General features: G+C 36.7%; 1 protein-coding gene across 3 annotated transcripts in view; it reads left to right on the top strand.

Moving 5' to 3' along the window:
- VEZT (vezatin, adherens junctions transmembrane protein) overlaps nt 1–12,587 on the top strand; it is a 67,431-nt gene that overhangs the window by 17,032 nt on the left and 37,812 nt on the right. For all 3 annotated transcript variants that reach the window (XM_080811425.1, XM_080811424.1, XM_080811423.1), the window contains exon 2: nt 10,356–10,490. In XM_080811425.1, coding sequence (XP_080667551.1) covers nt 10,356–10,490 — 135 coding nt within the window. The remainder of the gene's footprint in view (nt 1–10,355; nt 10,491–12,587) is intronic.

Raw genomic sequence — 12,587 nt, 5'->3', positions numbered from 1 at the left:
TAGTAGTGCAGTTGCTGGGTCATAGGGTAGTTCTGTTTTTAACTTTTTGAGGAATCTCCATGCTGTTTTCCAGAGTGGCTGCACCAGCTTGCATGCCCACCAGCAGTGCAAAAGGGTTCCACTTCCTCTGCATCCTCACTAATACCTGTTGTTTCCTGAGATGTTAATTTAATCCATTCTGGCCAGTATGAGATGGTATCTCATTATGGTTTTGATTTGTATTTCCCTGATGTTGAATCGTGTTCCTTTTTTTTTTTTTTCTTTTCCCCAATCTGTCTGTCAGCCATTTGTATGTCTTCTCTAGAGAAATGTCTTTTCATGTCTTCTGCCCATTTCTTAACTGGACTATGTATTTCTTAGGTGTCGAGTTTGATTAGTTCTTTATAGATTCTAGATACTCCCTTTGTCCACTAGGTCATTTGCAAATATCTTCTCCCATTCTGTTGATTGCCTTTTAGTTTTGTTAATTGTTTCCTTTACTGTTTCCTTCACTGTGCAGAAGCTTTTTATCTTGATGAAGTCCCAATAGTTCATTTTTGCTTTTTCCCTTGCCTCTAGAGACGTATCAAGTAAGAAGTTGCTGTGGCCAAGGTCAGAGAGGTTGCTGCCTATTTTCTCCCCTAGGATTTTATGGTTTCCTGTCTTACATTTAGGTCTTTCATTCATTTTGAGTTTATTTTTGTGTATGGGGTAAGAAAGTGGTCCAGTTTCATTTTTCTGCATTTCGCTGTCTAGTGTTCCCAATACCATTTGTTGAAGAGGCTTTTTTTCCCTTCGTTCGATATTCTTTCCTCCTTTGTTGAAGATTAGTTGACCATATAGTGTGGGTCCATTTCTGGGTTCTCTGTTCTGTTCCATTGATCTGTGTGTCTGTTTTTGTGTCAGTATCATACTGTATCGATGATTACAGCTTTGTAATAGAGCTTGAAGCCTAAGATTATGATGCCTCCCGCTTTGCTTTTCTTTTTCAACATTACTTTGGCTCTTTGGGGTCTTTTCTGGTTCCATACAAATTTTAGGATTATTTGTTCTAGTTCTGTGAAAAATGCTAGTGTTATTTTGATCAAGTTTGCATTGAATGTGTAGATTGCTATGGGTAGTATAGACATTTTAACAATATTTGTTCTTCCAATCCATGAGCATGGAATGTTTTTCTATTTCTTTGTGCTTCTTCAATTTCTTTCAATGTCCTTTAGTTTTCAGCATACAGATCTTTTAACTGACATCTGACTTTTTAAAACTAACAATGGACTTTTAAAATTATACATAAAAAGAAAGAATAATACAGTGAAAGTTTCGTGTACCCAGCTTCAGCTTGAGCAGGTGTTAACATTTTGCCAAACTGATCTTTTCGTCTTCCACCCCTACCTTTTTTCTTGGACTGTTTCAAAGAAGATCCCAGACATTACCTAATTTCACCTGTAAGTACTTTCTTATACATCTCTAACAGATCAGTATGTTCTCTTTTTTAAAAAATGCTAACTCCCATATAATTATTTAATAAGATTAGTAATAATTCCCTAATATTGTCATCAGCTAGACCCTAAGATCTGACCTTCACTGCTCACCTGCTTCTACTACTGACTTTTTTTTTAAGTTTTTCTAGATCAATATTTTATTCTTATATTTCTCTTAACCAGATGAAAATTGAAAGGTAACTAGAAACAGGGAAATATTCATACAAATTATGCCAGATCAATGGTTACAATTTTTAATTTTGTATAAAGAAATTACACAAATCAATACAAGAGCACCTGGGCAAAATTTGTAGGGGAAATATACAGACATCTTTAAAAGAAAAAGAGGCAAATAATAACTACATAGCAAATATATGACAATATCCAAGGTAATTATTAAGAAATGCAAATTTACTGAGATACCATTTTCACTTATCAAATTAGTAATACTGAAAAAAAAAGTCAATATTGGTGAGATTATAGTTAAAACAAGCATTCTCAACTATTGCTAATCATGGTACCTACTGACTTTTGTCCCACATTATTCCTTAAGTTCTTCTTTCAAGCTTATCTTTTAGGTCAGGCAAAAGAACTGAAGGGCATAACATCCCATGATATAAACTGAAACTACCCCTCAAGCAGTATGGACTGCCTGGACAAAAAATTCCGTACAGCCCAGATCACCCAGACTGGTTTGAATTTAACTCTCAGGTTGCACCTACACAGTTGGACCATGTGTGGAGTGACGAACAATTACCTTTACCTCTTTCTAATACTAAAACTTCCATCCAAGAAGGAGCAAAAGCCTCATTTATAGAACGTAAGATATATGTGGGCATGTTTCCTTATTTTTTTTTTAAGCTTTTATTTATTTATTTAACACAGAGAGCACATGCAGGGGAGTGGCAGGGAGAGGGAGAATCAAGCTTCCCACTGTCAGGGAGCCCCATGTGGGGCTTGATCCCAGGACTCTGGGATCATGACTCAAGTGGAAGGCAGATGCTTAACTGACTGAGTCCCCCAGGTATCCCTATAGTCGTGTTTCCTTAAGACACATGCCCCGCCTTATGCCTGTCTTTAGTGGTGACAAGGCACCCCTATCTAAATATTCATTCTAATCCTAAATAAAAGAAACCAATTCGCTCTTGTTCGGGGCATCAGGCTTTGGCAGTTATTCCCCATGATCTCCTTATTTGCTGCAAATAAAGTTTCCTTTGTGTGACAACTCACCTGATGTAATTCCTATCTGTGACTCACCAAGGAACAAACTCACATTAGTTCAGTTATAGTATCACCTAATACCTAGTCTGCATTTGGATTTTGAGTATCTTAAGAAATGTCTTCTTGGGGCGCCTGGGGGATTCAGTGGGTTAAAGCCTCTGCCTTCGGCTCAGGTCATGATCCCAGGGTCTTGGGATGGAGCCCTGCATCAGGCTCTCTGCTCATCGGGGAGCTTGCTTCCTCCTCTCTCTCTGCCTGCCTCTCTGCCTACTTGGGATCTCTCTGTCAAATAAATAAGTTTTTAAAAATCTTTAAAAAAAAAAAAAAAGAAATGTCTTCTTATAATTGTTCAAACCAGGATCTAAACAAAACCCATACATCACATTTGAGTGATATGTCCTTTTAGTCTTAACCACTTCCTCCCCCTTTATTATATCACTTATTTTTTGAAGAAACTGGGTAATTTGCTATGTAGAATTTCTGTATTTTGGCATTGACTAATTGCATAGGATAACATGGCATTTGATTTAGTATCGCATAGCACTTTTTTATCTTGTTTGTCAGAGAACATCATGAGTTTTGTTTTAGCACTTGAACAAATTTAAGAAACCCGTAGCCCCCTTATTTTGTGCTTGAGGAAGCTGGGACCAAGAGAGGATTTTCCCGAAACATAGCAGAAGACTCAGTATTTTTCTTGGTAGTTGAAAGCAATGGTCCTATCAGAAGTATCATATGATGAAACATTAGCGAGGACCTCAACTCTTTTGTTTTGTTTTCTTCCCTGTGCCTACGTATTGCCTGGCATATAGAAGATGTTCAATCAGTATTTATTATTGAATGAGTTGCTTAATTCTGTCATGTTGTCATGTTGCCTTTTCCCTCTCCAGCCTAGAACCTGGAAGGTTACAACTTGTTTTCTCTGTAATGTTTAAAGCAGTTTAGAAGAGGGCCACCAGAGTGGCTTAGTCGGTTAAGCGTCTCTTTTTTTTTTTTTTTTTTAAGATTTTATTTATTTATTTGAGTGAGAGAGAGAGAGAGCATGTGTGGAGAAAGGTCAGCGGGAGAAGCAGACTCCCTACCAAGCAGGGAGCCCGATGTGGGACTGTATCCCGGACTCCAGGATCATGACCTGGGCCGAAGGCAGTCGCTTAACCTGAGACACCCACGTGCCCCAAGCATCTGACTCTTGATTTCGGCTCAGGTCATGATCTCAGGGTTGTGGATCGAGCCCCATGACAGGCTGTGTGCTGACATGGAGTGTGGAACCTGCTTAAGAATCTCTCTCTCCCGTTGCCCCTGCCCCATGCATGTGCAAGCTCTTTCTCTAAAAAGAAAAAAATAAATAAGTCAGTTTAGAAGAGAGAACAATGATGAAAGTATTTTACCCATCACCTCAGTGTTGGCATCAGTTTATCTTCCTTTTTAAATGCAGACCAGCAATATGTTACTGGCAAACCAGCAATATGGTACCGGCACTTCTATAGAAAGTACCACAAATCATGCAGAAAGCAAACAATGCATTAAATGAGTGTTTCAAGCTTGATATATCCTTCGGTGTGGGATACGTTATCTTCAGTGGGTGGGTGGGCATGAGGTGCTGGTAGTCCCTGACTTAAATGAGTCATTTTCTTGAAGTGCTTATTCAGCAAAAATGTTGGGTTTTCCTGTCTATTTTTGTTTATTTTTCTTGCAAAAGTATGTTTCAGCCATCAGAAAAATCTCAGCACAACCAGAGACTCTTGGCTGTCTTTCATTTAGCAAAATTCTTTCTGGTGCTATGATGTGTGTTTTCTGTCAGCTAAAATTTACAGGAATAGTGAACCACAAGGATTTCCTGAGGAGAAGCTCCCACATGCTGTGTCTGAGGTTTCTCATATTTCTTTTGGCAACAATAACATTCTCCAATACTACAAAATTATAGTTTGAGTCCAGTGCTAATAATTTCTCTTCAAGAAAACAACTTAACTGAAACATTTGTGGTTGTTTTGCTTGAACTCAGGAAAAAAGTTATAACAGAAAATTACCTATCATCACCTACTCTGCCTTACCCTCCACAAAAAAGGCCTCTTTCTGAGGCTGCCATCAACCTATAATAAACACTATATGAAACATAGAAATTTCAATGTATTTGTTAATAAACCTAATAGCCCCAGACCTGTAAATATAGTGGTTAGGGCTGTTGGAATGGGCGATCACATTTTAATATTAACACACTTGCCTCTTCACTCGCATTTGTGTATAGAATATGAAAAGCTCATCAGTATGGTTTCATATTCCATACTTAATTAACTTTTTCAAAACTATCACTTGTTGAGTTTCGTTACAGCTATTCTTTGTTAATGCAGTTAGCAGGAAAGACTGTTAAAATACTCCCTTTCCAGGGGCACCTGGGTGGCTCAGTGGGTTAAGCCTCTGCCTTCAGCTCAGGTCATGTTCCCAGGGTCCTGGGATTGAGCTCTGCATGAGGCTCTCTGCTCAGCAGGGAGCCTGCTTCCCTCTCTCTCTCTGCCTGCCTCTCTGCCTACTTGTGATCTCTGTCTGTCAAATAAATAAATAAAATCTAAAAAAAAAAAAAGTGTTTAAAAAAAAAAAAAAAAACTCCCTTTCCAGGGTGGGGCACCTGGATGGCTCACTTGGTTAAGCATTTGTCGGTCAGCTCAAGTCATGATCTCAGGCTCCTGGGATCAAGCACCATGTTGGGCTCTCTGCTCAGCAGGGAGTCGGCCTCTTCTTCTCTCTTTGATTCTCCTCCATTTGTGCTTTCTCCGTCTCTGTCTGTCTCAAATAAATAAAATCTTTAAAAAAATAAAATACTCCCTTTCCAACCACATATCTTTATTTGTTTGTTTAAGTAGGCTCCATGCTGGGCTTAAAGCCCAATGTGGGGCTTGAACTCACCACCCTGAGATCGTAAGACCTGACCTGGTATCGAGTCAGATGCCTAACCAACTGAGCTACCAAGGTGCCCCCAACTACTTACCTGTTTAAGGCTTGATTTTCTTTCTTTCTTTCTTTCTTTCTTTCTTTCTTTTTTTTTTTTAAGGTTTTACAGAGAGAGAGCACACGCAAGGGGAGCAGCAGGCAGAGGGAGAGAGAGAAGCAGGTCCCTGCTGAGCAAGGAGCTGGATATGGGATTCCATCCCAGGACCCTGTGATCATGACTTGAGTCCAAGGCAGACGCTTAACCAATTGAGCCACCCACGTGCCCCAAAGCTTGATTTTCCTTATATACTTCAACCAGAACAATAAATTGCAACACATTGAATGAAGAAGCATAAAAGAATCCAGTTATCTCCTATTAAGCCAGATAATAAGGAGATTTGCAAAAAATGTAAAAAAATCCACTTTGCTCAGTACATTTTTTTTCATTTTGGAAAATTTTTTTTCATTAAGTTTGTATTATTACATTAGTATTGTAATGAGTTTATTGTTATTTTAAGTAAATTAATAAATATTTTAAATTTTTTCAGTTTTAATTTCTAATATAATTTAGATATCCACAAAAACTCTTTCAGGCTCTCAATAATTTTTAAAACCTTAAACAGGTTTTGAGACCCACAAAAATCTGTGAAACACTAGTCATGGTGTGGTTTTCTAAGATCTGTCATATAGTACACAGGTTATTTGGTAGTTTCAGAGAAAAAGTGATAGTAATCTTAACCCCCAAACATTTTTTTTAAACTAATAAAATAAAAATTTTACCAAAAATCCCTTTGCACTCTTAAAAAATCACTCATGTGCTATGAGGTCTATTTTGATCAGTTCATCTTGGCTGATGTTCAGTTCGTTAACCAAAGAATCTTTGTTTTTCATTTTTGTGTTAACATTGGTTAAATTTTACAGTTTATTTTGGCTCAAAAGTGATTGAAGCATAGAAATGAAACAGTAAAATAAATGCTACAACTCAGGATACTATCATAGACAATGAATAAGAGCTTTAGAGTTCATACAGTCTGAGTTTATATGTGTTAGAAAGTGGTCTGATTTGTAGAAGCAGTCCAAAAATGAAATATGATGGTGACTGGAATTACATTCTGTCAGACCTGCAATGCCTTCATCCCTAGTCTCCGAAGATTTTCTACTCTGAAATTTTTCAAATACTTAGTTACATAAAGCCATGAAAACAAAGCACAGTGATAGCCTTGGCAAGCCAGAGTTTCCCAGAACTGTAAAACAATTCTTCTAGGGAGAAAGTGTTAAATTCTATCACTAAAGATGGGGAAGAAACCAGAGCTACTAAAGCATCATTCATAGTTGCATAGCTCAAAGAGATGGGTGTCACACCTTTGACAAGAACCTCGTGAAACCAATCAAAAAGTTAATGAAAAGTTTAACATTTGTAGAAAAGGCAGAATAAGGTACTGAAGAAATTACTATATCAGATGACACCATTGGACATTATTGGTATTATTCAAAGTAAATAATTAATGCTGCTGTTTTCTGCAAAATGTGAAGTAGCAGGTGTTCCAGCTTATGGTGTTCCCAACTGAGTAATGCTCTTAGTTGATGTGCAGAACATATATGGAGAACGAAGTATTCATTGTTTTTCTTCTGTTTAATCACGTTTAGACGTATGTACAGATAATCCAATTTGTTATTTTGTGAGCTGTGACACAAACTGGAATAGGAAGGGACTTTGGGGTCAGTGCTGACACAGCATCAGCCAAGTGTGTAGTAAGAAAGGTACTAGAATTTGAATGAAAAGAAATTTGACTCCATCCCCACCTGCCAAGCCTCTTGTCAGAGAACAGGTAGCAATCAAGAATATGCCTCAATATAGCGACTGAGCCTTTAATTAGAACAGGAGTCAGGGTGCCTGGGTGGCTCAGTGGGTTAAAGCCTCTGCCTTCGGCTCAGGTCATGGTCCCAGGGTCCTGGGATCGAGCCTGGCATCGGGCTCTCTGCTCGGCAGGGACCCTGCTTCCCACTCTCTGTCCGTCTGTGTCTCTGCCTACTTGTGATCTCAGTCTGTCAAATAAATAAATAAACTCTTAAAAAAAAAAAAAAGAAGAAGAACAGGAGTCAGCAAACTAGCTGTTGGGCCAAGTTTGTCCTCTGTTCCCCACCTGTTTTTCTGTGACTGGTGAACAAAGAGTGGACTTTACATTTCTAAATGGTTGGGGAAAGTATCAAAAGAATGGTGCTTTGTGACACATAGAAATTATAAGAAGTTCAGTATTTCCATAAATAAAGTTTTATTGGAGCATAACCACACTCACTGGTTATGTATTGTTGTGGCTGCTTTTGCTCTACAGCAGGAGGATTGATTAGTTACGATAGAGACCATATGGCCTGCAAAGTGTGAAATATTTACTGTCTGGCCTTTTACAGAAAAACTTGACAACCCTGGAATTAGAGTAACTCTACTTTGATCCATCTTATTTATTGTTTTTCCCCATGGGAGTTCACTTGAAGAAAGTGTTCTACGGCCTTAAAAACAAGCTTTGTTGGTTTTTGTTTTTTTTTTTAAAGTATGTAAACTTTTCAAAAGGTCACCCCAACCGAACAAGCATTCTTGTTCTTTTGCCACTCTGGGGACAGAGCAGGGTGGAGTTCACAATTCATTTTGGAAATCCTTGAGTAATTCAAGGCAATATTTGAAGATACATTATGGGTGATACGAAGATTAACCATTTGTGCCACCAGAGATTTAAGTCTGGTAGAGAGATAAACGTACTTCTCCTTTTGTTATAATTTTTTGCATATTTTTCTCGAAAGAACATTAAACATAGCTTTAAAAGGAGGCATTTTTTTTCAATTTTGAAAGTTTTTTTTTAATCATTTTTATTATCATATAATGTATTATTTGCCCCAGGGGTACAGGTCTGTGACTCATCAGGCTTACACATTTCACAAAAGGAGGCATTTTATGTATCTTTTATTCTTTCAAGTTGATACCCAGCAAATTGCTACCAGTATAAGCAAATTCCCACTGCTTCTCATTTTCCCAAACTCAGGGACATAGTCCCTAAAAACACTGGTCTCATTTAACTGCCTTTCCTCTGTTTCCATAACATCCAAAACAATCCTGCAAGTAATGATTTGCTTGATGTTTCTGTACTAAACTATAAGGAAGTTTCCCTGGTGTCTTCCTCTCTAGACACAGGAGGGACTGGGTTATTTTAGATAGTATAGTATATAATATTTCAGAGTATTGGCTTTGGAGTCAGACCTATCCTGCATTCTGTATCTGAGTGAATTCTTCTATGAAATGGGAATTAACAATAACAATGATAACAATGATCATAATATTTTTTAGGGTTTGTTGTGAACCTTAAGTGAAATGATGCATGGGTTGCCTGGGTGGCTCAGTCGGTTAAATGTCTGCCTTCTGCTTAGGTCATGATCCCAGGGTCCTGGGATTGAGCCCTGCACTGGGCTCCCTGCTCAGCGGAGAGCCTGCCTCTCCCTCTCCCTTGCTGCTCCCCCGCTTGTGCTCTGTCTGTCTGTCTGTCTCCCTCTGTCAAATAAATAACTAAAATCTTAAAAAAAAAAAAAATGATGCAAGTAGAGTGCTAGTTAAGTTTTTGCCACATGGTACTATGTTAGTTGTGCTGCTGTTTACTATAGTTTTGGTGGTAGTTGTTGTTTTATCTCTACTACCTAACATAAGTATTATATATTTTTGTTGAATGGAGTCAAGGTTTATTTTTAAAGAAGACTGAAAAAGTTAAAGCTTACTGTTGATCCAGAAAATTGTCCCATAGGTTTTCGTCTAACAGTGATGCTTATGTATCTGATGAGATTGGAGTTTTTTTGTTTTGGGTTTTTTTGGTCTGTTCCAAAACCTGTGCTGTTTCCACCTGGCTTATATAAAGTTGAAGTGTAAATTGAGTGATTACTATGGGCCAGGTATTGTTCTAAGTGCTTATATATATTTAGTCCACATAAGAGCCCTATGAACTAGGTCTTATTTTTATTCCTATTTTAAGATGAGACAGCTGAAACACAGGTTATAAACTGTCATCGGATACTCAGCCAGTAAGGTGCACAGTTGGGATTTGAACATATAGTCTGGCTCCAGAGTTTGTGTTCTTAACCACCATGTTCTAATGCTTTCATTACCCACAGAGTCTCTTGTTTGCCATATGGTTGTATGTAAGATACAGCTTATTTTAGGTAAATTTCTTAGAGTTTTAAGTTTGTTTACAGTGCTGGGCATATTGTAGATAATACATACGTGTGCTGGAATGAATTAATGAATATGATGGTATGATAAAATTATAATTAGTGCAGTATAATTATTGCTTAATTCTTATCTTCAAGTAATAACTGCTTTTCACCTTAGGCCCTCTTAGGAACTATCTGTAGCCAGGCTTGGCTATTTTGAAGCAATCTACTCTAATAGTACAAATATTTGGGCAAAGAAATTGCTTAACAAATCTATTTATATTCCTAAATTCATTTTTTCTTGCTGGTACCCACTCAGAAAAATCTGTGTTTAGAGTTTTTCCTTTTTTGGGTCTCTCTGTTGAATTGTTTGTAGTTGTTTTTTTTTGTTTTTTGTTTTTTGTGTTAGTTGGCATTGTGACAGATAATTCACTTTTTAAAAGATGAAGCCTTAAAGAATTCATGCATACTGGTCATGATAGTGAAGTTTGGTGTTGAATTTGGCCTCCTAAACTTTTGAAGTAGTAACAAAATTGAAATTTGCTTCATATAAAATGTCTCTTTCAGAATTCTCCACTTTACCAGTACTTACAGGATCTGGGACACACAGACTTTGAAATATGCTCTTCTCTGTCACCAAAACTGGAAAAAGGCACAGTGACAGAGGGACAACAAAAGCCTCCTGCCAGAGCCCTGCCAAAAGTAAGAAAGCATGTTCATTCTCTATGATTAATCTTTTGTTCTTCACCTCACTGATTATTTAAACTGCCTTTACTCTTACCCTTGTAGGAAAAAAAACAAAAACAAAAACAAAAATCTTATAAGCACCTTCATGTCCTCTCTGACACTGGTTAAGACTTTATTTTTTATTTCATCAGTAGTACAGAACTGTTTAGATAATATAAATCTTGCTGTTCTATACTATCTCAGTAATTTCTATGATGAATAGAAATTAATGTGATTGAGGATTAAAATATATTAATTCTTTAAATATTGAACTTGTTTGGAGGGAACCAGAAAAACACATGCAAACCTTAATGAGAACTCAACCATTAGTACTTTTATATTAATTAGAATTTTTTTCTTTATATATTGTTTTAAAAGAGAGCACAAGTTATAAGAAAGCAAACTGATAACATATTTCATAAGCAATTTCAAGGATCTGTGATGGAGTGAGTATATTTACCTCAGTTTGTGACGCCCTTTATATATACACAGTATCCTCTTATGCAATAAATATCTCAGTTGCTGTACAACACTGTGAGGCTAAGATGCTGGCAGAATCTCCACTAATTAGGATCTGTAAAATGCATTTACTAGATTCGTTTATGTTCTATTCGCCATATTTAATAAAATAAAATAAAAAATTCCAGTACATTTGAGTTTTAACAAAAGGAATTCTAATTTAATAGAAAAAATAAACCAGATTACCTCATTTCTTGAACATTCTAGTCTAATCAGTATTTTATTACAAGACATCATTATTTTTGGGAGGAGGCTTTTAAAATTTTCAATTAGTTGTTTATTCTGTGGTGATAGAGAGGGAAGGAGGTCTCTTTTCTCCTCTTCTTAGAAAAATCTCTATAATGTGAGGTAACCAAGCTGGGCCCATTTGCAAGAGTAGAATAAATACCAGAGAAATGTTTTTTTAACTGATACTTACAGGGTAGGAATTAGAGAGTTAGAGCTTACGTGGATCAGAACCAGTTTGTTGTCCTCTGGACTTAAACTCTTTCTTCTCTGCTCCTTTCAAATGTGAATGTTCCTAGGAAGAGTTTTGAAAGCAAAACTGAAGGATATAGCTAATAGGTTATTTATAGATTAAAACTTGGATTTGAGATTACTTGGCAACCAAAGGGAAAGAATGGGCCAAGGGATAGTCTTAGGCAGGATATGGGCATTGGCCGTTTTTTGTCGTTCAAAGTTGAGTTTTACAGGTATTTAATCCTTTTTACTTATGATAGGTATTTTTACATATAGAAGTGTTATTAATTTATAAATAAATAAAATGAGAGTTTAAGATTTACTAGTCCTCAGAAATTGAGAAATAGCTAGAGAATGTTTTTCAAAATTACCACATGTCTAGAAAGTTCCTTTGGTTTTCATAGTACACATTTCAATTGTATGAGCTATATTTTCTTAAAATGGAGTTTTTCTAAATCTGGGACAGCTAAATTTTAGGAAGATTTGTTGTATTATTTAGTTCCTTCTCCAGGGATATATTTTCATAATTGCCCCCAAAGTTCTGTTAAAGCAGTGAAGTACCAGTTATTTTCTTTGGAAAGCAAAGTTTTTATATAATATGAGATCGTGATGAAACTATCATTAGCCTTAATCGCCCTTAACTTTTATTTTTTAATGTTATTGTGAAGTACTTATTGAGTACTCTTACTGGAGTTCTTGTCGTAAATATTCATTCTCTGTATATTTTTTTTAGTTTCTCTTCCTGTGGTTATTCTTAAATGTTCCTTCCATAAAGTTTGAGCATCAGGCCTCTTCTCTGCTTGGTCTATTTTTCTGAGTGATCTCATCTACTTTTTTGCCCTCATTGGCCACTTATGTGTATTCTCCATCTTCACTGAGTTTTGGACATTTGCTAAACATTTTCACCTGACCTGTGCCTCCAGGAAACTCAAGATTCATCTGTATAAAACAAATAAGATATTCCTTCCATGACTCCCACATTAACTTGGTCACTAAATGATATATCAAGTGAACTTCTTTTGTCTCTAAAATCCAACCTTCTCATACCATTACTATTTTTTTGCTACCCTACTTGAGGCCTTTTTCATTATTTAG

Source organism: Martes martes (genome assembly GCF_963455335.1).
Source record: "Martes martes genome assembly, chromosome: 8".
NCBI lineage: Eukaryota > Metazoa > Chordata > Mammalia > Carnivora > Mustelidae > Martes > Martes martes.
Note: the sequence above shows the minus strand (reverse complement) of the source record. Positions and strands in the feature narration are given on the sequence as shown.